Source organism: Carya illinoinensis, chromosome 5 (genome assembly GCF_018687715.1).
Source record: "Carya illinoinensis cultivar Pawnee chromosome 5, C.illinoinensisPawnee_v1, whole genome shotgun sequence".
In the NCBI taxonomy this organism is placed as follows: Eukaryota; Viridiplantae; Streptophyta; class Magnoliopsida; order Fagales; family Juglandaceae; genus Carya; species Carya illinoinensis.
In genome coordinates this window covers 10,062,525-10,088,872 of record NC_056756.1, presented here as the reverse complement: position 1 = coordinate 10,088,872, position 26,348 = coordinate 10,062,525, and the positions used below count along the sequence as shown (strand labels likewise).

The 26,348-nt window shown below is 36.8% G+C and overlaps 2 protein-coding genes across 3 annotated transcripts in view; one reads left to right on the top strand and one right to left on the bottom strand.

The window, feature by feature from the left end:
• The window catches only part of LOC122309851 (glycerol-3-phosphate acyltransferase 9), an 81,432-nt gene that overhangs the window by 39,124 nt on the left and 15,960 nt on the right, over positions 1–26,348 (top strand). The gene's annotated exons all lie outside the window — the stretch shown is intronic.
• On the bottom strand, positions 344–2,818 carry LOC122309850 (probable flavin-containing monooxygenase 1). The gene is made up of 5 exons (XM_043123552.1): positions 2,369–2,818; positions 1,725–1,962; positions 1,469–1,644; positions 1,010–1,389; positions 344–882 (listed from the first exon to the last, which is right to left on the bottom strand). The coding sequence occupies exons 1-5, from the start codon at positions 2,801–2,803 to the stop codon at positions 837–839; spliced, it is 1,275 nt and encodes a 424-aa protein (XP_042979486.1). The 5' UTR covers positions 2,804–2,818; the 3' UTR covers positions 344–836.

Sequence of the window (26,348 nt, the reverse complement as noted above, 5' to 3'; positions counted from 1 at the left end):
CGAAGACCTCAGAAGTTCGAATGCAAAATTTTAAATCTCTGATGTCCGGTTTTATATGGTTTGCTTTAAGACCACCACAGTGCCCTTTAAGGTTAGGGTGGATCCTGATCCATTTCTTACATATGATTGCGATGTACAAAGATAAAAATTAAGAATATCTTTGAAGTGATGAGTCTTGATCACTTAAAAGTTGGGAATTGGAAAAAAACAATTAAGGAAAAATTACATTTAAGATTAATTAAAGGCATGTCCAAAGAAAATGCGTACCCTGAAGATTGATCTCAAGTCCAATGACTTCCAATCAGATTCATTGCTCATATTATTACCAGAAATACAACCATAGTTGATCCACAACCAGAGTGATGAAATTGTTGATTTTATTTTAAACACAAACTCGAATTCTTTTGAATGAATAAACATGAAAAGAGCGAAAATTCTCAGCAGTGATAGTGAATCCAAAGATTCCAAAAGCATGCACGCACGAACCAAGATAACTTGCAACTCAGGGCTCAGGAACCACGCAAACAGGGTTCATTACTTCAAGAGGCTGCATAGTCCATTGGACCATAAGGCTCAAACAACTCAGCAATGAATCCTTTCTTTCTTTTGGGGTTCCATCCCATATCTTTGCAGAGCTGATCATTGTACCATATATGAAGAGCACCAATGCAGGATCTCTTGTAGTATTGCCCCGAGTATGTCTTCATGTATTCTTGCCACTCTCCCACATCTTTCTCCATATCTTTGATGCTGAGCAATCTGAACGTGCCGTCAAGAAGCTCGGCTAGCCATCGGCATCTCATCTCTGAGGTATACAAGTTTGAAACACTCTCTGATTACCCAATTACTGCTAGTTGTGGAATTCTTGAATGAATGCATTCCCTGATACATAGCAACTATCATTTCCTTATTTTAAATTGTTACCTTCCCTATGCACGAGCGTTTTAGATTTACATCTTATTTTGTCTATCATTGAATTATGATTTTTGGTTTAAAGAAAGAAACTAACCTGTAGAGGGGAACTGTTGTATTAGGGGACCCTGCAATGTAGTCTTTAAAGGTGGAGGACACGAAGATGTCCTTGAGCTTTTTATCACCTCTGAATCCAGTAGCCAAAATGACCAAATCAGTAGCCAGAGGTTGTGTGTCGCCATTAACCAAAACACCCTGCTTGCAGAAGCTGAAGTTCGTGGCTTTTTTCAGAACGATGCTTCCTTCTTCGACTTTGTCATAGAACTTCTCTGGCGTTGTGGAGAGCAGACAAGAACTGATTTCTTGAAGGAAGCTATGTTTCGGTACCATTCCAAACTTTGCCAACCGAAGCTTCTTTTTTATATCGCTTTCAACGAATTTAGAAAATGACCATCTCTGTTCCACAACAGAAAATCTCTAAGCTTCAACCTTATGATGAGAGTCGTGTATAGAAGAGAAAAGAGAGACAAAAGAAAATCAGTTCAAGGCTATTTACCACAGGAGAAAGAATTGTAGCCAGGAGATTTAGCAGGAAGCCTTCACAAGGCTTATGAACCAATAACTCCGAGAAGCGGTTGAGATATAAATAACCAAGAGGCACACCCCATGGAAGATAATCAGGGACGGTCCAATGCTCAGTCTTGTATAAAATGGTACAAGGATGTTCCCTGCCTGCAGATCAAGTGTGAGAAGTAAATCTTACCATTTGACCTTATTTAGGTTGTAAAATAAGTGAGACTTGTGCTTCATACCATTTGCTGTTGAGCACTCCATAGCAATGTCCAAGGCAGATTTTTGCAACCCCACAACAGTGACTTGCTTCCCTTTGACAAATTCAGCAGCAGTTTGATAATCCATGGCAGCGTACTCCATGCTGTGGATCACCTTCCCATGAAATACTTCTGGGCCTTGGTTGTCGGGGAATTCTGGGATGTTTGGAATGTCACTGAATCGTCCGATGCAGAGGATCACAAAGTCAACTGGGTACACCTGAAGAGTACATGATCATGAACGCATAAATTGCATCAACTAAGCTTAAAAGTTATACAAAAACAAAAATAAATAAAAAAACAAAACAAAACAAAAAAATAAAAATAAATAAAAAAACAAAACAAAACAAAAAAAGTGCCAAAGCAAAACATTCAGATTGTGAAATCTGTTTCCAAGAACTTGTTATTGTGAGTGTCACTAACTGATACATAGATTTCGTTGCAGTGTCATCGTGATTTCGTACTCTGATTTGTGAATTTTTGTACTTATTTTGGATACTAATAATCATTCATTGGGTTGACTTCAGATTTGTTTGGAGTCCTGACCAGATCAATTGATTATATAATAGAATCATGTAGAAAACTGAAACTCTGATACTTTACATGATGGATTTATATATACAAACCTCAGTTGAAAGGCCAAGAGCATCTCCTGCTACAATTTTCCATTTCCCTTTAGAGCTGAATGGCTCACCAGCACTACCCCACATGCTCCACGAATGCATCTCTTCCTCGGAAGGGCCTTCATACTCGATGCTGACAACTTTGGTGTTAAACTTGACATGCCGAAGCAAATCAAAATGGCGAGCATAAGATTGAATATAATCAAAAACTTGATGTTGGTCAGGAAAATCTTCTTTCACAGAGGAAGGCCATGGAAAATCTGAGAACTGATATGCTGGTTTCGGAGTTTGGAGCTTGGTGGTTTCCACGGTCTTTGTCCAAACTCCTCCGATGTTGCTTTTGGCTTCGAAAATGGGATGGAAACCCTTCGACAAGGTGTACTTGCAAGCGAGTAGGCCACTGATGCCGGCACCGATGATGGCCACCTGCCTCTCCATTGCCTTTCTTTCCCCTCTGCAAATGGAGAGATATATATATATATATATATATCTATCTATAATAATAAGCGCCTATCACGCTTCTACAGGAATGAACAGTAAATTGTTGCATTCTATTTTTTTCTTCCGTTTTTATTGCATAGTTACTTTTTTAACCTTTTGTTTTCTTCTTTTGTGTCCGTTTATATAAGGATGTTTTGGTCTTTAGTGAGATTGTGTCATTCAAAAGAATTTCAGATCACACAAATCTTTCATTCTCGTCTTCGTATTCCTCCCAAGTTCTCTCTCTAAACTCAGACCCATCCTCTATTCTCTCTCTCTCTGTTTTTGAATTTATGTATTATTTTATTTATGAATTTGATGATCTGTGATTTTTATTTGCAAAAGAAGGAAAATATCACTCCGATTGGCTTGAAGATCGTGGTAATTTCAACTCCATGTCTCTGCTTACTTTTTTCTTACTGAACCTCTCTCTCTCTCTGAAGCTCACGAACCCAGCTCTCTGCCAAAGCCTCAAGATCCACTCTGTCGGTCTCTCCCGATTCAACCCAGACAGCGCTGTAGACGATGGTTCCCCATGATGATCAGGCTTCTTATGCCGAGCCACGAGTTTTCTCGTGCAATAGCCACGAGTTTTCTCGTGCACCTATTGCAAAAGAAAATTCTATAGTTCGCAAGCACTAGGAGGCCACCAAAATGCCCACAAAAGAGAGGATCTAACAAAAAGAGGACAAAAGATAGTAGCACACATATTGGCCTCCGCAGAAGCTTTTGGGCACTCCCTCCACCAGCACCAGCACCAGCACTACCCAAGCATGGCTTCTCTTTCTCTTCATGGTGCTAATTACAATAACAGATTGCTCAGAGTTCAGGCGCATTCTATGATCCAAAAGCCTTCTCACAAATCATTTTCGGTTGGGTTCTTTGTCGGATGCTACTTTATCAGTACTCCTTGGAACTGATGTGTGCCGAACAAAAAGAAATTATTAAAAAAATAGAAATAAGTTGCTCGATGGATATATAAAATTACTAATTTTGCTCTTTAATTTGTTGGTTCCATATAGTTACAAGCTTACAGTGGACTTGCGTTCTGAGTTTCTTGATATCTTGGAGAGATTGACTCCATTGATGCCCTCTAAGATGCTTCAAAAATAGACGGAGAGAGAGAGAGAGAGCGAGAGCTCTGAAGAAGGAGGAGAAGAAGAGAGAATATGGGGCATAGAAGGTGCAAAATCATTGTCAAAGGCAGATGCTTTTCACAAGGAAAACAACCGCGATCCCATTTTCATTCTTTTCACTTTCTTAAAGAGGTGCATTATTTCCAGTTTTTTAAAATAATGCATGTTGACGTTCTATTATTTCTTCTATTTTTTTTTTGAAAAAGTATTTATCTATAAAAAGATCTAAATTCACAAATTTATAAACTTTATAAAAGGTAGCTTTAGCTTAAATCTATTTTATAATAAAAATAACTTTATAATGTTTTGATAACTTTATTTAATGTAGAGATTATCTTTGGTGGATCGCAAAGATAATGCATGGTTATTGATCGAAACGAATAACTTATAAAAAGAGGGTCCATTAATTAATCCTGTTTGATGAAAAAAAAACTGAAAGAAAGAATCTTATAAAATTAATCAAGATTGTGATGTGATCGAATTTAACAAAAGCACACCAGTCAAATGATGTTGTTTGGCACCGATGATAACAGATTTGTGAAATATTTTTAAGAGCGAGAGAGAGGCTTTTAAAAATATTTATTTTCTCTAAATAAAGCAAAATTATTGTTCTTGGTCGAGCCCTTTACGAAAGATCATAAATGACAGATCATTTCAATTAGGGCTGCCCACTTGATACCCATACCCTATTTTCGTTTGGTTTTATATATTGTTTGCTTTTATTTTAGACACGAGTGCAAGATTTGGTGATGACTTTGGAAGATATCACACAGATCTCGAGCACAGGCATATCAATAATGCATTAGTTGTTTGATTGATTGATTAATTTATTTAATTAGTTGCTTTCATTAGTTCATATGTGTGATTCTGTGAACCATTATAACAGAGATAAAGTAAATCAAGGATTTGGGATTGCCTAGCAGCCTTGTGCAAGGTCAAGATGATAAAAAGAGAAAATGTGATTTGCTGGCTGATGATGATGGCCATGGACAATAAAAAATGGAAATACGATAAGGTTGGGTTGCCAACTGGCTGTCACTGCAATTATATCAAGGATAAGATTGAACCAGACAAGAGTGCCATCACTTCACGCACCTCACCACTTATTATATAGCAATTAATAAAATAATAATAATAATAATTGATTTATGTTTTAAGAATGTCATTATCAAATGAATGTCATGTAACTTGGCATGCATGACAAAACACATTTAAACTTAATTATTGAGGTTGGCCCCAACCACCCACCTATAAGAAAACCAAGACACTGATTCCACATTACTTTTCCAATAACCAAATAATAAAAATAAAAACATCTACTTTTTTTTTTTTGTTTTTTCAATAAAGTGATGCATTCCCAACATGGGATGTGTCTGAACTTTGAAGTAGTACTCTTTGAATTCTGAAAATGCAGGCCGAAGTTGTTTGGGGCCACCTTCCCCAACACTTCTGAAGCCACGTGAAGGTGCATAGCGAAGTCCCAGTTGCCCACTTGGCAGCACAAGATAGGTTGATTCTTTCTTTACCCTTTGGTATCCCAAACTCTGGCCTTATCTTTTCATAGATGTGAGGGACTCGAAGTTAGGATCAGGTTGATCATGCAAGTGGTGCTTGCTGTCTTAAGAAAATAGTAACTGATAAGAAAATTCCACGAAGTAAATCATGTCAATATTGATGATGATAATATATATTATATAATATTTTATCTAAAATAGTAACGTAAACTTTTCTTCGACAACAAAAATGCACATGCATGTGGGACCCTACCGAAATACTATTGAGAGCGATATAAGAGAGAGAGAGTCTGAAGCTGTAAGGTTGAGAGAGACTGAGATAAAAAAATGTGGAAGAAGGCCGAAAGGAACACTATAAGCAAGAAAAGGAGAGGGAAGTCAGACAAACAAAAAAACACTATAAGCAAGAAAATGAGAGGGAAGTCAGACAAACAAAAAATAAGCGATTCCCGTTAAGGGGAGATGGATTAAGTATTATTATTAAGAATTAATAATAATAGAATATGATGAGACATATGCTTCCCACCAAGAAGACAAGGGAGGCCCCCAATCTTTGAAAGCTAGCTGTTGAAATATGTCTCCAATATCACATAAATTCAAAGCTTGAACGCTAAAAGATCTTTTGCTTGCTTTTGTTATGGGCGGGGTACGTAATTTCATTACTTATTTTCCATTAGAGATCATAAGTTTTGATTTTATTTAATAATATATGTTTGCCTTAATTATTAAAACCCTCCCAACTCCCATCAGCTTTTTCAATTTGTTATTGGCACAATTGAGTGAAGGGATCGATGGTCACTGGATCGATCTGATCGTCATCATCAACGGCTGAAACGAGTTGGGACTTGAAAATTAACACGTACAATATTTTCTACTAATAACAGTATGAAATTATTTTATAATTAAGAAAAACAAAGTTTGCTGATAAATTATTATATATATATATAGTAGAAATTAACCGCATCTTTTCTAGAAGAGATCGATCTGATCATAACCCTTTTCTTGGTTCAAGAAGTCAATTGGCCTAACATTGTCAAGTTTTGTAACAGTTGCTATAGATAGACAGGGTCGATGGATGGATCCCTTTTTACAATGTAGAGTAAAAAAACAAATTAAATCAAGGAAAGGTTAGAAGTTAGAACCACCACTCCTTTAAGAAAAGTTTTTAACTTTTATAATCATAATGCTTTTAAAAAAATAATATGACCATAGAAAAAGATATGTAGTGGAGTTCAGGTTTGTAAAGATACTTAAAAAAAAAACTTAGCCAATCAGATTTTTTTATCCATATTTTTATACTTTTAAATATTTTTAAAAAATAAAAATTTATTTAAAAACACTCATTTAAAAATTAAGTAATATATTAAATATGATATTATATCATGTTGATGGTGTTGTGAGTAGAATAATTAATCTAGCGATGTAACGGGTAGCATAATATTGTCGGGCTTTTTTTCTGTCTTGTAATTACTACATGGCAATAATTGATAATATAAAGCAATAATTTAAGTGAAAGATTCTCATAAAAATAATTTAAGATCAACTCAATCATATATATATATATATATATATATATATCTTATATGTATGTCCTTGTCGGAATAAAAATATTAATTAAGGAAACTAGGTACAAAAATAGTTGATATGTATGTCCTTGTCGGAAAAAAAATATTAATTAAGAAAACAGGGTACGAAAATAGTTGGGAGGACTCTTGAAATTTGCGATCGACGATTATTTTGAAAATGATACGGGGTTCGAATAATTGAGTGAACCCCACTCGATTAGTAAACGTGATGAGATTATAAGAAAACGATTGATATAAATTAACAATTTATTAATTTATTGGCAACTTTACCCTAATAATTTCGAAGATAATAGGAATAAAAATATTAATTAAGGAAACTAGGTTTGAAAATAGTTGATATGTATGTCCTTGTTGGAATAAAAAAATTAATTAAAGAAACAGGGTACGAAAATAGTTGGGAGGACTATTGAAATTTGCGATCGATGATTATTTTGAAAATGATAAGGGTTCGAATAATTAAGTGGACCCCACTCGATTAGGAAACGTATTGATATACAGATTAGTACGCAACTGTGCTTAAACTCATAAAAGTATTCCCCATTGACCCACCCTAACTCCTATTATTTCGCTCCTCACCTTCTCTTTCCTCTCACTTCTTTTCTCTACTTTTTTTTGCCTTATCTCATAGGGTTTTCATGTCCTGGTAGTTCTGTTACTCTCATGAACTCCTGGACTAAAGCTCTGTACAAAGAGATTTTGGCCATTGTCTTCTTTGGGTTTCTCTTTCGAGGGTTTTCTGGTGGAAAACGGTGCAGATTCGACCTCCTGGAATTTTTTCAGCTGTACCCATGTCTAAAATCTTCGGTTTCAGTGGTAAACTCTCGATTGCCTTAGAAAAATATCAGCGATATACTTTAAATGTTCTTCTAAATAACATAGTTAGTAAAGAATTCATTAAAATTAAGCCGTTAACCTCTGTCTCTCTCTCTCTGTCTCTCTCTCAACAAAAATGGTGACCCTCTGTTTTAGACCAGACAACTCTGATCCGTAAGATTTTTACAGGTCTTCTGTAGCTGTCAGGCGCCGCAGCTATGATACTACATCGCTCTTTTGTATCTGTCAGGTGCCGCAGCTATGATGCTACATCTCTTGTCTCTTGTAGAGAGATGTTTCACGAAAGATGTTATGAAGCAATAGAGTGATACTTTGTCATAATTTTCTCTATAAAAGAATTATTCAGCTCATCTTCTTTCGCATCTCATCTTCTTCACTTTTCTAAATTTAGTCTATATTCTTACTCTGTAATCTCTTTCTGCTTTCTCACTTTGCAATGGCTCAGCAATCTTCTCATTACCAATATATGAGGTATTTTGCACCTCGTTCACCAGTTGTTTCTGCTTTTTCTTCTTCCGTAGGTGCTATAATGCAATCCAATAATGATCTGACTAATAAGTCAGATAATGAAATTATCTACGAGTTTGTGAGTCTCGGTACCTGATACTCATCAACCCTTGTCGCATATTCTCAGCGACTACAATCTAGGACTGGTGGGGTTGACAAACTCCACGAGAATATTTTTATCTTTCAGCGGCTTCTTATGGAGTCCAACATGAAGATAGAAGCACTAAAGCGAGAGAACAGAGATTTAAAATCTTTGCTTAACTCTTCTTTTCGAGTGGCTACTCCTTTAGATAGGAAAAGCATGCAGATTTTTGAAGAGTAAGAGCGTTTAAAGATTGAGACAAAGAGCCTTAAATTTCTGTAATTTTACTTTGTGATAATAAAATAATACTTCACAAATATTCATATTTGTGTTTCTATCTTCTGTTAGATCTTCTATGTGTTCCATTTTATTTCTCCTTTAATAATGCACAATTTCTTACAAAACCGTAATATGAATCTGAAATACTAATTGTATTTAAGAGATGGTATTTTAGATCTAATAATTTCATTCATCTCCTCCATGAATGTTCTCTAAATCTCAACTGAAGCTTCTCATTTTACAATTTTGTTAGTTACAGTTCACTTGTAAAATCTTTGCTTGTTATTTAGAAAAATTCCACGGGATCAAGATATCAACAATCATGACAGTGCTGCTGCTCTCCTTCTAAACAGGTTGATTCACATGAATAACATCAGTTGCTTCAGTATACTGAATGAGATGTACTTATTTCTTCTGTTCTTTATTTTAGGGCATTTCACCCCTCTCTTACCTGCTGTTGAGCAGTGCATAGCGGTGTTGCTGATTACTATTATTTACTTTCATGGGAAAGTTTTGCATAGTTACTTTTTTAACCTTTTGTTTCCTTTCTTTGTGTTCGTTTATATAAGGATGTTTTAGTCTTTAGTGAGATTGTGTCAGTGATATTTTTTCAAAAGAATTTCAGACCACACAAAATCTTTCATTCTCGGCTTCGTATTCCTCCTAAGTTCTCTCTCTAAACTCAGACCCATCCTTATCTCGACGTTCCTTCCTTTATTATCTGTCTTTCTAATGCATTATTGATATGCCTGTGTTCGAGATCTGTATGATATCTTCCAAAGTCATCACCAAATCTTGCACTTGTGTCTAAAACAAAAGCAAACAATATATAAAACCAAATGAAAACAGGGTATGGGTATCCCAAGTGGGCAGCCCTAATTGAAATGATTTGTCATTTATTAAATGGATTCACGAAGTCTTGCCTCTTTTTCGTCTTTTATGTTTTTAATGAAAGGAGGTCAGGCTGCAGCGTTTTCAAAAACAAAAAGTCACTTCACAGACTAAGTGAAAAAAAAAAAACAAACTGCAACCTGTTGTATTTGGGACACGCTAAAAATATAGGTTGACAGTCTTATCCTAACACTCTTTTTTTGTCATTTTATTAAGATATAAGTTTATTTAAAATTGCCTACTACTTAATTAATTAAATTAAATTTAAATTAAATTATGTCCGCTTAAAAAGTTTACAGCAACAATACTTGATATATACTAGTAGGGGCTACGTGCTAGGCACGTTTGCCCCTATTACTGTAAAACAATATTGTTCTAAGAGCACTCCTAATGAATTATTCATCTTATTTTTTAGAAAAACTCTAAACGCAGTTGCCTAATGCAAACGGCGCACAAACAGCTTTGCTGATGTGTCAAAAATTGCTACGCACCGTTTTAACTTTAACCCTTTCGTCATTTCATTTTCAGACTACGAAGCTTATAACCATTTTCTGAGTTGTTCGCAAGTCCTCACCATGAAGATGACCCCAGCAAAGATGACCCACACCCCCACGAAGATGAACCAGTAGAAAATACTAATTTTTCTTTAGAGTTTTTCTTCAGCAATCTTTCTACATACAATCGAAAATACTCTCCCACAAAGATGAACCAATAGAAAATACTGATTTTTTTTTTAGAGTTTTTCTTTAGCAATCCTTCTACGTACAATCCTTCTTCAACAATCCTTCATAGTTTTTCTTATGCGAAGATGACCCACACCCCCACAAAGGTGAACCAGTAGAAAATACCCACAAAAATACTCACATGAAGAAAAAAACCAACTCAACGGTTGCTTATGGCTTCTTACAAAATGAACCACGTGGTGGAGTTCGTGACCCACGAAAATACCTGCAGAGATCGGACGAGCTCTGTAAATAGCTTGATCAGTGGGTTTTTTTGTGATGGAAGGAATGATGGACAATAGATAAAATTTGTAAAAGAAAATATCCGAAGAGATGAATCAGATGATGGACGAAACTGTAAAAAAAATGAAAATTCTCTCCGATAAGCATACTCTGTTTTGGTTTCCTTTTCCGTATTTTAGTGTTATGCTTTTTTTTTTTTTCTTTGCTTTGTACCAAGTGCCCATACCCTCTGGCATTCTGCACCGTCGATCATATATGGCATCATCCATCCATCCATCCATCTTCTGCGCCCTCTTATCTTTATTTTTATTACACTTACCTACCCTAGCTGCAGCCTGCCCATCTACCTTCTATTCTTTATTACTTTTGCTTTTAGATCTCTTTTTTTATTATTATTTTTTGTTTTTTTTGAGATGATGTCAGCCGACTCCCTGCCGCTTGCAACACCCGACTTTACGTAGAAGGCCTCTATTTTTTAATATACATAATCAAAATTTATTTTTTTTATTTTACATATTAATTTTTACGATATACCATACATTAACGTATCTATTTTTACTTCATATCTTTTAAATACTATACTTTTTAATATTTTGTGAGATAAAAAGTATAAATAAAGAAATTATTGTGAGAGGCAAAGTACAAGAAGAGACAAAATAAATAAAATAATGTTTACATTTGTGTAGAGGCAATACTATAGATAAATTGAAAATAAAAATGGAATACATAATTTGTTAGACTCACTTTTAAGCTCTTTTCTTTCAAATTTTACATAAAAATAAATTTTACAAAACCCAAGTGCTCTAAGAGGTATAATTCCAATCACATAAATCTCCATAAAAAAAAAAAAAAATTAATTCCAGCACATTTTGGTTTTTTTGAGACAAAATTAAAGTCTTTGAAATATTTTAAATGTATAAAATTATTTTAAGAAATGACATTTTTTGTCTTATTAAATTAAGCTTAATTTTAAAGTAAGCTTTTCTATATTTGAAGCTCAAAAATAATATAGTTTTAAAAAATTATTTTATTTAAGTGATTATATTTATTTAAAAATATTATGCGATATTCATTATTTGAATTTATATCAAAAACTATACTATTTATATGGATTTATTTATCTTACAAATATTTATAAAACTTATCATTTTATTTTATGATTAGGATGATTAATTTTAATAAAACAAAATTTGAATTTTATTCTTATTGTTTTTCTATTTTATTTTATTATTTACTTAATTATTTTAAGTGTGTAAAATCCTCATAGTTGGATTATATCTAAAAACCCTAAAATAAATGGCCTAGATAAATACACACAAAACCTGACCTTTTCCCTTATTTCTCTTCTTCCATTTCTCTCCTTGCTCTATCAGTCGGCCCCCTTCTCTGTCTCTCTCTCTCTCTTCCTCTCTCCTCCTGATTCCCCTAACGTCTCCTTCCGTCGAACACCACCATTGCAGCTAGCCGTTGCCATCCACCGGCTCCCCATCTCACCGAAGACTTTTCCTCCCCCACAAACCTCCCACTCTTCCTGCAGTAGCCCAGCCCATGCCTCCTCTCCCTGAATTTCTCACATCCCACCGCGCACCACTGCGACACAACCTATCTCTAGTCGATGGCACCCCGTCACGGCCTCACCTCACCTCTCCTCCACCACAAGCCTCTCTCTCTCTCTCTCTCTCTCTCTCTCTCTCTCTCTCTCTCTCTCTCTCTCTCTCTCTCTCTCTCTCTCTCTCCCTTCAGATCTCATTGGAACTTCCATTCTCCATTTGGATCTTGTTGGATCCGTGTGCCTCCACTGTGCGTTGTATAGTCTGTGGCCACCCACAGCGGCTGAAAGCAACCATTGCCCAGCATAGCTCCTCCACATTTATTTCTGAGTTATAATTTCTGCCCCTTTTATTGAGAAAATATGATAATTATATGTTTATTTGGATGCTTGTAATGTGTTTTGAGTATTGGAAAATTTTGTGTGTGTACTTGGATGTTAATGTGTTTGAGTATTGGGCATATTAGTACTCAACTGTGAAGTTGTGTTTTTTATGTTGTCGGTTGTGAAAATTCGGCTAATCAATTTGTGAAATATAATTCAATGATCTTGCTTATAACTTAGGGGTAAAAATATAATTATATAATAAAATAAGAAAATTATTGTTTATTATTATTTATGTGAAATAGATACTTATTATAATAGATATAAACATATATATATATATATATATGTTTAGTGTCTTTCAATTCCATAGTTGTGATTGTTTATGGGACACCTGGCTTATCCATACGTTGATTTGTTTGATCTGCTGTGCCTCTTTTATAGGGTAATCAACTGCCGGTGGCAAACCAAGGCAAAAGGTGCGTTGCCGGGAGAAGCCTTTATCCCATGACCGACGCCTCTGACAGGGCCATTTTTGTCAAGAACAAGCGCGTATCAATTATCTTTTTATTTAAAAAAAAATATAAAAAAATTTTTAACAGAAGAAAAAATTTTTTATCTTATATAAATTATTTCTATCTTTAATTTATATTATATATAAATATTAAGACGTGAATTGGTGGATTAAGAAGATTTTTCTTTTTAGAGGAAGGTAGGTAATAGTATTTTTTCTCTTTGAAAAGAGAGAGTGTGGTTGTACTCTTCCTCCTTGGGAGGATGGAACGTGAGTATACCTTTCTCTTTTGACGTTTGTCAGGAGAGAGGCTGTAGAAATTTTAGACAATATCTATCGCAAAGAAATTTGTTGGCGAGGAAGCTTATGAACAATTGCGTTAGTTGACTTATAGTCTAATTTTTCTATACTGATAAGTCACAATTATAATTTCGTTTATGAATGAATTTTACGAAACATATTTTCATAAAAAAAAAAAAAAAGATTTTTTCTTTAAAGAGTGCCGATCAAAAGGATGATTCGTGCAAGTATGATATTGGATAGGGCAACACGCGAGGGCACGTGCACCAACAGACACTGCTTGCTTGCGTCTGCTGACAAAAATGAGGGTGAAGGTCATGCAGCACTTAGAAAGAGGTAAATTTTATTAAGTGTATATATTTTATATAAGTAATATTATATATAATTGTAGAGTGTATAAATATTATATAATTATTTAAAAATAAATAAAATCTATTATTAAATATATTAAAGAGAGAGGGAGAGTCTGTGTTTTTGCTTGCTCACAGTTTTGTCGGTCAACTGGATAATCTCGCGAGAGCCCGCGCCACAATGGCCAATGAGTGCTCCGACAAAATAAAAATTACAAAAATAAAAAAAGAGATTAAACAATGAAAGATAATGTTTGCTTATAGTTTTCTAATAAGATTTTCCAACCAAGACTTAGGTCATGTTTGACCAATCAAGAATTTTAATTTTTTTAATATATTTTAACTTTTCTTGATTTTTCTAGTTCAGATTTTTACTTAATTATTACTCAAACATAAAAATTATACAACGGTTATAAATTTCAAAACAAAAATTAATCGTAATAAATTATATTTAAATAACTTTTCAACTTTATTTAACAGTTTTTTAAATTCTAATACAATACTTATTTTTAAAAAAAAATTATTTAAAATTCTCTCTCTCCTTTTTCTAATTTCAAACAAATTCTCATAATTATTAAATATTTCTAAACATTTTTTATATTCAAACGATAACTCAGTATATCGTTGAATAGAAAAGCTTACATTCTTGAATACGACGTCATATTCAACCTTTTAGGTCTTGTTTGATTTAATAGATAATATTAACTCATTTTATCTTAATATTTGAATACTATTTAAGTATAAAAAATTTTTAATTTCAAATTTTTAACTTTTTAAGTTAAATATAATATTAATCTCGACTGGGCTGTCACCATTTCATGCCTTTTATGGTATACTCCCGTCAAGACTGTTGACTTATGTAGTTGGCACTACTACCAATGCTACTGTAGATCAATATTTAAAGGAAGCTCGTGATAGAATGAAGATTTATGCAGACAACAAGAGGTCTGAGAGAACTTTTCAAGTTGGAGATTGGGTTTTTCTTAAGTTACAGCTCTATAGATAGAAATCAATTACCATGAGACATAACATGAAACTTGCTCCAAGGTATTATGGCCCTTTCAAGTACTTCATAAGATTGGCACAATGACTTATGAGTTGAATTGGCCATCCTCATCAAAAATCCATCTTGTTTTTCATGTCTCATGCCTCAAGAAAAAAATAGGGGACCATATTTCTATCTACTCTTCCACCAGTTGACAGTGAGAGATGTATTCAACCTGAGCCAGAACAGATTATTGAAAGAAGAATGAAGAAGGTCAGGAATTATGCTGCTACAGAAGTCTGGGTTAAATGGGTGGGAGCTGGTGTGGAAGATAATTCTTGGAAATTATTGTACAAGCTTGTCCTTATTCTCTAAGATTTTGGGCTTCTTCAGATATCACCCCCTCTTGATCTTGTATTTGAGCCCATTCTCTTTCCAGATCCTCTATACGTGGTTGAAGATCACAGACATACTGTTTTAGCACCTTACTATCCTTATTCAGTTTCTTATTTTTACCATTTTTCTCAAAGAGCTTCTGATGCAACTCAGATATTTGATTATTGAGTTGGTTGACCTCATTTACTCTTGTTAATAACTTTCAAGACATAGTCGTAACAGAGGCAACATATTGAGCACTAAGAAATCTTGATTCTGCAATGACACCAGAATCACTCATTTAAAAAATGAATTTCTGCTCCTATAATAAGAGTAACATCCTCAGGTGAGTAAATAGAAAGATGAGGCACGAATGGTTCCTGATTCAAATCTGGAACATTGGAGGAAGGAAACTGTCCAATGATAATATTGTTATAGATAAACAAATGCAAGATCAAGAAAAATGTGAAGATTTCTTCTCTCGTAAATATCGTTCTCTCATGAGCTTCTGATAAATAAGGATAATCATTTAAATAGAAATCCAGAGTTTTTAAAAATCTTCAAAGCGTCTCTATTGTTTCATAGTGTCTCTCTACAAGAGACAAGAGAAGTAGCATCATAACTCTGTGGCTTATGATAGCTCTAGAAGAGTAGTAAAATCTTGTTGTGCTTGTCTGGCCTAAAAAGGTGGCCACTGTTTTTGTTGAATATGGAGGTTGGAGGCTTAACTTTGATGACTTCTCCACCAACAATATTATACAAGAACTCCAGAAGAGTAGTGAATTTAATGTTAAAACGATCTTGAATCAATATAGTAAATTTGTTTACCAAAATATTACTAACTGTATCATTTAAAGAGTTTGTACACAATATTAAGATGCATCAATGCAATGACCTTTCAGTATAAGGACATTGAAGCTCTAAATACATTTGAGGGGGAGAAAAGGTAATTAGACATATTGTACTCTTTTCTTTCGTTAAGGTTTTATCCCACTGTATTTTCTTTGACAAAGTTTTAACGAGACATATTCTTTATATATGGTCATCAAGGGGGAGTATTGTAAATATATATGGATGACACCATGATCTATTTCATACCTGTAAGGAGAGGATTAGTGGGGGGCCGCAGGGACCCCCACTAACTCTCATAATTCTATCCCTCTCTCTCTCTCTCTTCTCTAATTGCCTATAAATGAGGCTCTCATTGAGAGCTTCAATGGACGGAAGGAAAAAAAGAAAGGCATGAGTGAAGAAAAAGAAATGAGGGGGAGACAATGGAGAGAAAGAAAAGAAAGCTTCTAAAGTGTGAAGCTGAGAAAGAGAAAGTGAGTCAGAGCCTAGATAAGCTTGAGAGAAAAGGAAAACAGTTGAGTTGAGAAAAAATGTGATTCTCTTCCTCTGTAATACTTTTATGTGTTATACTATTTAATAATAAAGCCTTTTATATGTGGACGTAGGTAAGTTTTTAAATTCTTGTTGCTACTTATCTTTAGTTTTATAACATATAACTATTATTTATTTATTTAGACAGAATTATCCGAAGGAAAAGAAAAGAAAAAAAAAGCATCATGGCGGTATGAAAGAAAGATGCACCCAATAATTGTTGGTGAATGAATTTTCAGGAAACAAAAACGTTGACTGACTATTTCAAGCGTTGCCATGGGAAAAGGCCAATTCATTAAGGAATCAAGTCCTGGTGTTCATATGGCTTAATGCTTGGGTCGTCGCGGTCCTTTTGGTTATATTAATAAATCAAAGGTATCCAACCAAATCTCTCTTCGTCTTCTAAGTTCTGGGTGGTCGGGTGCATTTTTCATTCATTGTTCACATTTCTTTTTTCCGCAACAAATGGAATGAAATATGAATGATGCAGTGATGTCTCTGATAGGGTCCTCAGTCGAGATCCTAGATACCAAGCTGCCGCGCCCATTCTTGCTCCTTGATGACTGATGTGAACTGCCACTTGCTTGACCGTGATGGTTATGGGTGGTGTTGGCTGAGTTCGTATGATTGTTCAGTGGCTAATGGTGGGCATGATTCTAGTGACTGGGCGTGCATGCATGCATGCATGTGCAGTAGCTGAATGGGCTAAAACGGTTTGAGTGGGATCAGGCGGTTAAGTGGCTGGCTGACCAAGTCAGGTACACATGGCTCCTGCTGGTGGGCTGACCAAGTTAGGCATACAGGTGTCTCCTGATGGTGGGCTGACCAAGTCAAGCACATGTGTTGCTTGCTTAGGGGCTGACCAAGTCACGCACAGGTGTTTTCTGATGATGAAGCACATGTGGCTAAGGGTGGTTTTAGTTGGTTGGCTGAGTGGGTGATGGCTGAGCGGTTTAAGGGATGGTTGGTTACTCCCTACAAAGTAGGGGAGCGGTTATAGCTAGACAGGTGGCAAGGGCTGGGCGTGTGGCTTGGTTGGTGAGTGGCAACTATCAGCTTGTCCCTGACCTTGCTCCAGATTCGACCAAGGTGGCTTGGTGCAGACCAAATGCCTTTCAATGGTAACTCGTGGCTGCCTTACGCGATGCCCCACTCGAACAGTTCGAAATTATCAGCAAGCAAATGCGAATGCAATGCAATAGACACAATCCAAAATGCTGAAATATCTCAACAATGCATTAATCAAAGGAAAACAATGAAATGAATAGGTTACCCTGATTCACGAATTGCACAGGGTGAACCTTCTCCTTTGGGATTCAAGAATTGCACCCAATGGAGCCTAAGTGATAAAGTACCAATGTGTCTACGGGGGCTTACAAGCCAAATTCGTCCAAATGTTTAAAGATAAAACCTAACTGATAGCCTAGTGTCTAACTTATACTAGAAAGAAAATAAAATGATTACAAAGGGAAATGGTTCTGGGTCCACACCTGGGTCCACACCTCCTGGCTAAGGCCTCATGCTGTTAGTGGCCCATGGGTGGATAGGATGACTCACAGCATGGGCTGTATGCTTGTGTGCGTGGGTCTTCAGGTTGGCCTGCCGGGCTAGCCTTGGCTGGTCCATGGTCCTTGCATGTGTGGCCCAAGCTGTGTGGGCTGGGCACCATTGGTGAGTTGCTTGGTTGAACCGTGGTGGGCTTGAGCATGGCAGACTGCTGCATGGCCCAGGCCAGTAGGGCCTGGGCGTTGGTTTGCATGGCCTAGGCTAATGGGGCTTGGGCGTTGATCAGCATGGCCTTGGTCATGACCAGGGCGTTGAGCAGCAAGACCCTGGCCAAATCCAAGGTGTTGATCAGCATGGCCCTGGTCAAGACAGGGCATTGAGCAGCGAGGCGCTGGCCAAGGCCAGGGCATTGAGCGGCATGCCAGCATGCGTGGGCCTGCTAGGTAGCCGCACTGTCAATTCCAATGTGGGCGTGCATGCGTGCACTGCGTGGGTGCCTAGGCCATGCATGGGCCTTGTGCCTACGCATGGCCCATGCATGCGTGCGGTGTGTGCGCATAGCCCATGCGTGCACGCTCGCACGCGCACTAGGCGTGCGCTGAGTGTGATGTGACAACCTGTTAGGGACTTCGGTCTTGTCCCTAAACACTATGGTTCTCTAGATCTACTTCACCCAACTATGACTGATGAGCCTATCATTCTTGCTTGCCCTTTGACTTGAGTCTAGACTTGAGTGATGATATTTGGTGAATATGGATGATTGGTGTTGTGGTTTGTGAATTGGATCTTGATGGGATGGTATGGTTATGGTATGATGATGGCCGAATGGTATGATGTGGCTATGGTAGGCGCCCCTTGGGTGGTATTATGGTAAATATGGAAGTGAGACTAGGGTTTAAGGTTTCCTAAAATATAGGAAATCCTTATGGAAGCTAGGGTTTTATGTAGGAAATATGGATGCACTAGATCTAATGTAGATCTAGTGTTTTTATGATGTAAGGGTTTAGATCTAGGATTATGGAAGATATATGGAGGCTAGATCTACTTGGCAAAGTAGATCTAGTATGTTGGGATAATATGGGGCGTGATAGATATTGTTAAGTGCAACAAGAGTAATGCAAATAACAAGTATGAAACTCAATAATGGAAAAGAGAAATAAACTTGCTCATAGATTGATAGATGAAACAACACCCGTCCACAAACGTCAAGGTGTTGAATCTCTATTTGGGATTCACACGGATTGCACCCAAATAGTCCAAGTGCCAAGCACCGAAAGAGATCTCAAGAACAAATAAGCCGTCCACAAAGGAATTTGTCAAAAGATAATCCAAAATGAGACTAGGGTGGCCTTTATATAGGCTTACAAAGGGGAGACTCCTAATGGTACTTGAACAAGGAAATAAATCGTAGAAAGGAATTAATTCCTAATAACACTAGCATAAGGAATTAATTCCTAGTTGTACTAAAATAAGGAAATAATGAAATATATAAATACTAGATGAAATAATTAAAATAATAAAATGCTGATAAAATTCTGGCCGCATGGCTGGTGCCATGGTTGCTGGCCTGCTGGTTTGGTCCTGCTGCATGGTTGGTGCTGATGGGCAGCATGCATGGCTTGGCATGGCCTACATGGACCAGCAGGTGGCGTGGCTGGCCTGCCGGGCGTGCGGACCAGGCAGGGGGCCTGGCCATGCACCTTGGGCTGGCTGGCTGGCGTGCTAGCTTGCCTGCTGGGCGTGTTGGTTAGGCTGGTGGGCTGGCCATGCATGCTGGGTTGGCTGGTTGGCCCCTGCGTGTGCATGCTGGCCGGGCTAGGTTGGTAGACCAGCCCACTAACCTCGCCAGCATGCTGGTGCATGTTGTGCGGCACCAAGGGGAGGCCAACAGTTTCACTAGCATGCTGAGGCATGCTGGCCGAGCTGTTGGCTGGCTGGTCCGTTGGCTTGCCATGGCACGCTGATGGCTCACCATGGGGGCCGACTAGGCATGTCAGTGAGTGTGTCAAGGCTTGTCCCAGTGTAACTTTTCTAGAGGGTCTAACATTCCCTCTCCCTTCAAGCACATTCTTGCCCTCAAGGATAAATTGAGGAAACCTCGACTCCATATCCTCATAGTCTTTCTAAGTGGCTTCTTCTCTCGGCACTCTACCCCATTGGATCAATACTTGCCACACCTTCCTCCTCTTTCTTCCTCATGTGATCACTCTATAGTCAAGTGCTTCCTTTGGTTGCAAAAGCATCCTCCCCTGTGACGCCCCTAAATTCCGTTTGGGATCGGACGGACATTTGAAGCGTCGAGACATGCAACACAAGGTTACCTGCCCCCGTTCATGACATATAAGATGCAATGTTCCTAACATGCATCTAACATTATGCAATATTCGCGGTGGATAATTTTTTTTTTCTTTAGCAATACTATGCACCAAATTGAAAATATCTCAAATGCTTAAAATATACTTCATACATAAAGACCCATTGAACAGATTACAACATTAGTCCAAAATGGTTATGATCCAAAAAGTACTAGAGATGTAACTCCATTGTACAAGTAGTAATTTACGTTAACTACTATATTAACATTGACGTTGCACCGTCGCTTAGTCAACTGTGTCTAGTTGATCAGCTCCTGATTCTCTTTCAGGTCCTGTAACAAGATCTACCATTCGGGGGGAATGGTAGTTGGGACTACCAAAGTGAGATTTGATTACAAATCTCAGTAAGTTAACAAAAAACTTCCACACAAGTTAATGATGCATGGATGACAGTAAAAGTATAAATGCATAATCAAATTCATAAGTAATTAAAGCATAACTTGGCGTACAACATAACATAATTGACATAACTTAAATTGAAACATGAACTGAACTTGACTTGACATGAACTTGATCTAAAACTTGACTTAACATGAAAAATACATACTCCACAGTTGTTGTGGTCCCATATATTCTACGTGTAAATACATACTCCACAGTTGTTGTGGCCCCATGTATTCTACACAAACTTGACTTAACATGAAAAATACAAACTCCACAGTTGTTGTGGTCCCATGTATTCTACGTGTAAATACATACTCCATAGTTGTTGTGGCCCCATATATTCTACACAAACTTAACTTAACATGAAAAATACATACTCCACAGTTGTTGTGGCCCCATGTATTTTACATGTAAATACATACTTCACAATTGTTGTGGCCTCATGTATTCTACGGAAACTTATTCTTTAACTGCTTAAATACATTCTACACAGTTGTTGTAGCCCCATGTATTCTACGTGTCACAATTACTGTGTCTCACGTAGTGTATGTGTCACAATTGTTGTGACCCCATACATAAGTAATCAAGATGAAACGTGACTGGAATACGAAATGACTAAAACCCTGACGTAACATAACGTGACTTGAACATAACTTGAAATACATGACCAACTTGAGATAGAAACATTTCGTAACATGACATAACATATAATAGACAACATATTTAACATGACATACTTGCAACAGTAAATATTACATGACTTGACATACATGTAATAGATGGTATATTTAGCATGACGTACTTGTAAGGTACAATAATACATGACAGAATATATTATGTAACAGATAAAAATTGATGACAGAATAAATTCTGTATAATAGACAATTACGTGATAACTTGGCATGGCATGACATATATGATAACACACATACATACATTGTAGTTCCTTTACTTAGCACACATACACAATAGACTGCTAGTAAGTTAAAAGCTAACTTACCTCGATCTCCGCATTTCTTATAAAACCTCAAGCGCGATCACAAGGAACTGTAATTAGTGATTCTGAAAGTTAGCACTAAATCACTAATAACTTGAAATATGAAAAATACTAACTTAAAGAGTAAAATTTTCATTTTACTCTCTACATGTAGGAAAATGACCGTTTTACCCATAACTTAAGAATTTTGCATACTAACTCCAAAAGTCACCAAAATTTACATGCCTCATGTAAATTTTATCCTCAACTCAAATATCAATTTAGAAAAATTTAAAACTAATCACAACTATTAAAACTCTATAGGGCCGAAATTCCCATATGCTATTTCCATTGATTTTTGTCTCCAACTTGTTTTGATCAACCTTTTGATCTATGACTTATAAATATGTGATCTTCAAACAAAACCATTACATGATTTAAAAAGATGTCCTAAAACATATATAAGCTTCTAATTCAAGATCACATGGTTAAAAATTAACCAAAACATAAATTTAGCCAAGAACATCCACACTTTGGCTTATTTGAATATCTCTTTGCATAAAATTTCATATATTTGAAACTAATATCAAATATCTTCAAAATAATAATATAACATGTATATAAGATGCTTAGGATCCTCCAATAAAATTATCAAAGTCATTGGAATAGGTTTAAACCACCAAAGAGTTAAACTTTCTCAAAACAGAAACTATTTTTCCTCTTCCAGTTTCTAAGTTTCTAAATCTAAGAAAATCTTTCATCAAAACCTTTAATCATGCAAAAATCCTCAACCAATAATCATATACACATGTTAACAATACTCTATAAAAATTTCGGACCCATATCTATCCATTAGCTTGGTAAAAAACTCCAAACTATAACATATTCTCCAGTTTATCTCTCAGAATAACCTTTCTATAGTTTACATAATATTTGACTAATGAAATGATTTTCAAATAGGATAAATAAGATATCCACGTAAACTAGACTAAAGAAGGAACAACTTATATGAAAGAGACTTTATGATAAAATACTTACAAAAGCTTCGAAATGGGCGTGTAAAAGAACTACTAAAAGCTGTCTGAGAGAGAGTGTTTGATATTTTTTTAATGGAAAGTGAAAATAATTTCGTGGGGAGAGGTGGCTGGAGATATTTATGGATGAGATATGGAAGAGATGAGACTGGAGTGAGAGTTAAGTGTAGGACTCTCTTACCCGGAGTGAGAGTGGAGTGTGGACTCTCTTACCTAATAACATCTACAAAAATCAATTCAAGATATTTTTACCCAATAATATCCACGAAATTAGCTTAAAATATTTTTATCTATTAATATCCACAAAATTAGCTTAAGATATTTTTATCCAATAATATCTACAGTTTTGAACAGATGTTTTGTCCGAAAATATGAAAAAAATGTTATTGCGCCATAAGATCTTAAATAACCCTCCGAGTCTAATGGCACAAACCATAATACATTTTGACACTTCTAACTATCTCCAATAATTAAAAACACACTTCGGATACCATAGTAAATAATAACACTAACTATGTAGTTAGACTAAAACTTATACGATTAATGGATTCGTGAAAACTTATGGGGTCTTCACGAGATTCCTAAAGTTAATAAAAATTTCACAATTGAATTTCTAGCGGGCTGTTACATCCCCTCTTCATCAAATTTTGGCAACTCCTCCACAATGAGCTTAGGGTCACCAACTCTCTTCTTTAACATGGTCACATGAAAAATCGGGCGTAGTTTTGATGTGGAAGGAAATTCCAACCTATATGCCACATCTCCTAGCCTCTCAATCACCTTGAAAGGCCCATAATATTTCTTGGACAGCTTCAAATTAAGTTTCTTCCTTAGTGTCATTTGTCCATAGGGTTGTAGCTTTAGGTACACATAATCTCCTACCTCAAATGCAACCACACATCTTCCTTTGTCATAATATTTCTTCATTCTCTCTTGAGCTCTTTCTTCACCTTCACTAGGATCTCATCCCTAGTGATTAATTCCCTCTCCACCTTATCATTCTTGGCTGTGCCTCTCTCATAATTCACCAAGATAGGTGGTGGTCTTCCATACACTACCTCAAAAGGATTTCTTTGGATGGAAGCATAAAATGACGTGTTGTACCAATACTCGGCCCATGACAAGTAATCTCCCCATCTCCTTTGTTTTTCATGGCAAAAACACCTCAGATATTGTTCAAGTGTTCTATTGACCACTTCAGTTTGCCCATCGGTTTGAGGATGGTAAGAAGAACTTGCCTTCAAATTGCTCCCTTGGAGCTCAAAGAGTTCCTTCTAAAAGGTGCTCATGAACACCCTATCTCGATCGGTCACAATACTCTTTGGAAAACCATGGAGCTTCACAACATTATCCACAAAAGCTTTAGCCACACTCTTGGCTGTGGAAGGGTGAATAAGTGGGATAAAGTAACCATATTTGCTAAGGCGGTCCACTACCACTAGAATTACCTCAAATCCACCACTAATGGGTAGCCCCTCCACAAAGTCCATTAACAATTCCTCCCAAATCAAGTTTGGAATTGGCAAAGGTTGTAAGAGCCCGGAGGGAGGTCTTGTCTCATATTTGTTCTTTTGGCATACATCACACTCGGCTACTAGAGTCTTCACTGCCTTTTTGAGCCCTTCCCAATAGAAGAAGTGTTTCACTCTTATGTATGTCCTCAACCAACCCGAGTGTCCCCCTTCCTTGCTATTGTGAAAGTGATCAAGGATCTCTTTCCTCAAATTAGGAACATTCGGCACATAGATATTCTCTTTGTAGTAGATAAGACCATCTCTTACCTTGAAGTTCACAACCCCCTCCCTTTGTGCTTCTAAGAGCTCAATAATCTCTAGGGATCGTGCATCAATCTTTGTGACTTCGCGGATCTTGTCCCATATCCTCCACTCGGCCCCACTCAAGGCCAACGTAGAGGACTCATCCTCTTCATGTACTACCCATAAGGTAGAGCTTCCCTCTCTTCTACTTAAGGCATCGGCTACCTTGTTTTCCTTGGTTGGTACACAATGTCGTACTCAAACCCAAGTAGCTCGACAAGGAACTTTTGTTGCTCGGGAGTGACTATCTTTTGTTGAAGTAGGTGCCTCAAAACTTGTTGGTCCGTCACTATGGTGAACTTTCGGCTTAATAGGTAAGGCCTCCACATCTTCACAGCATGGACCATGGTTAGCGTCTCTCTTGTATATGTGCTCCAAGCTTTCTTCATTGGCCCAAGTGCTTTGGAAATAAAGGCCAAAGGCCTCTTCTCTTGGACTAAAACAGCCCCAATTCCTTCACCACTTGCATCCGTGTACATTTCAAATGGTTTCTCAAAGTTAGACAATGCTAACATGGGTGTGTTGGTCATGGCCCTCTTCAACTCTTCAAATGCATCCCTTGCATCTTGTGTTCAATCAAAATTGTCTTTTTTCAACAAAGAGGTAAGTGGCTTAGCAATAAGCCCATAGTTCTTCACAAACCGTCTATAGTAATCGGTTAGTCCCAAGAAACCTCTAAGGTCCGAAACATTCTTGGGCAATGGCCAATCAACCATGGCCTCAATCTTCCTTTGGTCTACCTTTACCTCATCACCCGAGATAAAGTGACCCAAGTACTCCAACTCCTTTTCCATAAAGCACATTTGGAAGCCTTTATGAAGAAGTGATGCTTCTCCAAAGTCTTCAATACAATCTTTAAGTGCTCCTTGTGTTCTTCAATAGTCTTGGAATAAACCAAGATGTCATCAAAGAAGACCAAGACAAATCTTCTCAATAGTGGTTTGAAGATAATATTCATGGTGGCTTGGAAAGTGGATGGAGCATTGCACAACCCAAAGGGCATCACAAGATACTCAAAGTGCCCGGAATGGGTTCTAAAAGCGGTCATGTGCACATCTTCTTCCTTCATTCTTATTTGATGGTACCCGGCTCTCAAATCAAGTTTGGAGAAGAATCTTGCCCCATGTAACTCATCAAGCATCTCATCCACCATTGGGATAGGAAATCTATCCTTCACCGTGGCCTCATTCAAGGCCCTATAATCCGTGCAAAACCTCCAAGATCCATCTTTTTTCTTCACAAGCAATACTAGAGAAGAGAATGGGCTTGTGCTAGGTCTTATCAACCCATTCTTCAACATCTTATCAACTTGTCTCTCTATTTCCCCCTTTTGAAAGTGAGCATAATGATAGGGAGGAACACTTACCAGTTTGTTTTCATCAACAAGCACAATCCGGTGATCAAAGATCCTAGAAGGTGGTAATGAAGTGGTGACGCCAGACAGAATAGCGATTATCCTGCAGGCTAGTCCCAACAGATGATTCACAGGAGAAAAATCACCCAAAACCAGAGAGAAAAGTCTCTAGGGTTTAACGGAATATTATAAAATCAAGCAATCCCCAAAATCAGTCCACAAGCCGGACTGTTATAACCAAAAATCGTGTTTTTTCTGAATTTTGTCAAAAATAGCAAAATCTCAGAAATCACTCTAAATTGAAATTCGAAATAAAATAAGCAATCTGCGAAAAATCCGGCCCAAATCGGGTTTAAAATGACTTCCTAACTGACAAGCGAAATATTACCATAAATAGTAAAAAATAACTAAAACTAGTGATTCAGAGGGGAAAACAGCAGAATTTGAGGTCGAAAAAAAGGCACATGGAGCTATGCTCAATGT

Coding starts and splice junctions, on each gene's coding strand:
- LOC122309850 (XM_043123552.1), bottom strand. CDS start 2,803: ATGGAGAGGCAGGTGGCCATCATCGGTGCCGGCATCAGTGGCCTACTC. Junction 1,963..2,368: donor CTCTTGGCCTTTCAACTGAG/GTTTGTATATAT, acceptor TGTACTCTTCAG/GTGTACCCAGTTGACTTTGT. Junction 1,645..1,724: donor GGAGTGCTCAACAGCAAATG/GTATGAAGCACA, acceptor CTTGATCTGCAG/GCAGGGAACATCCTTGTACC.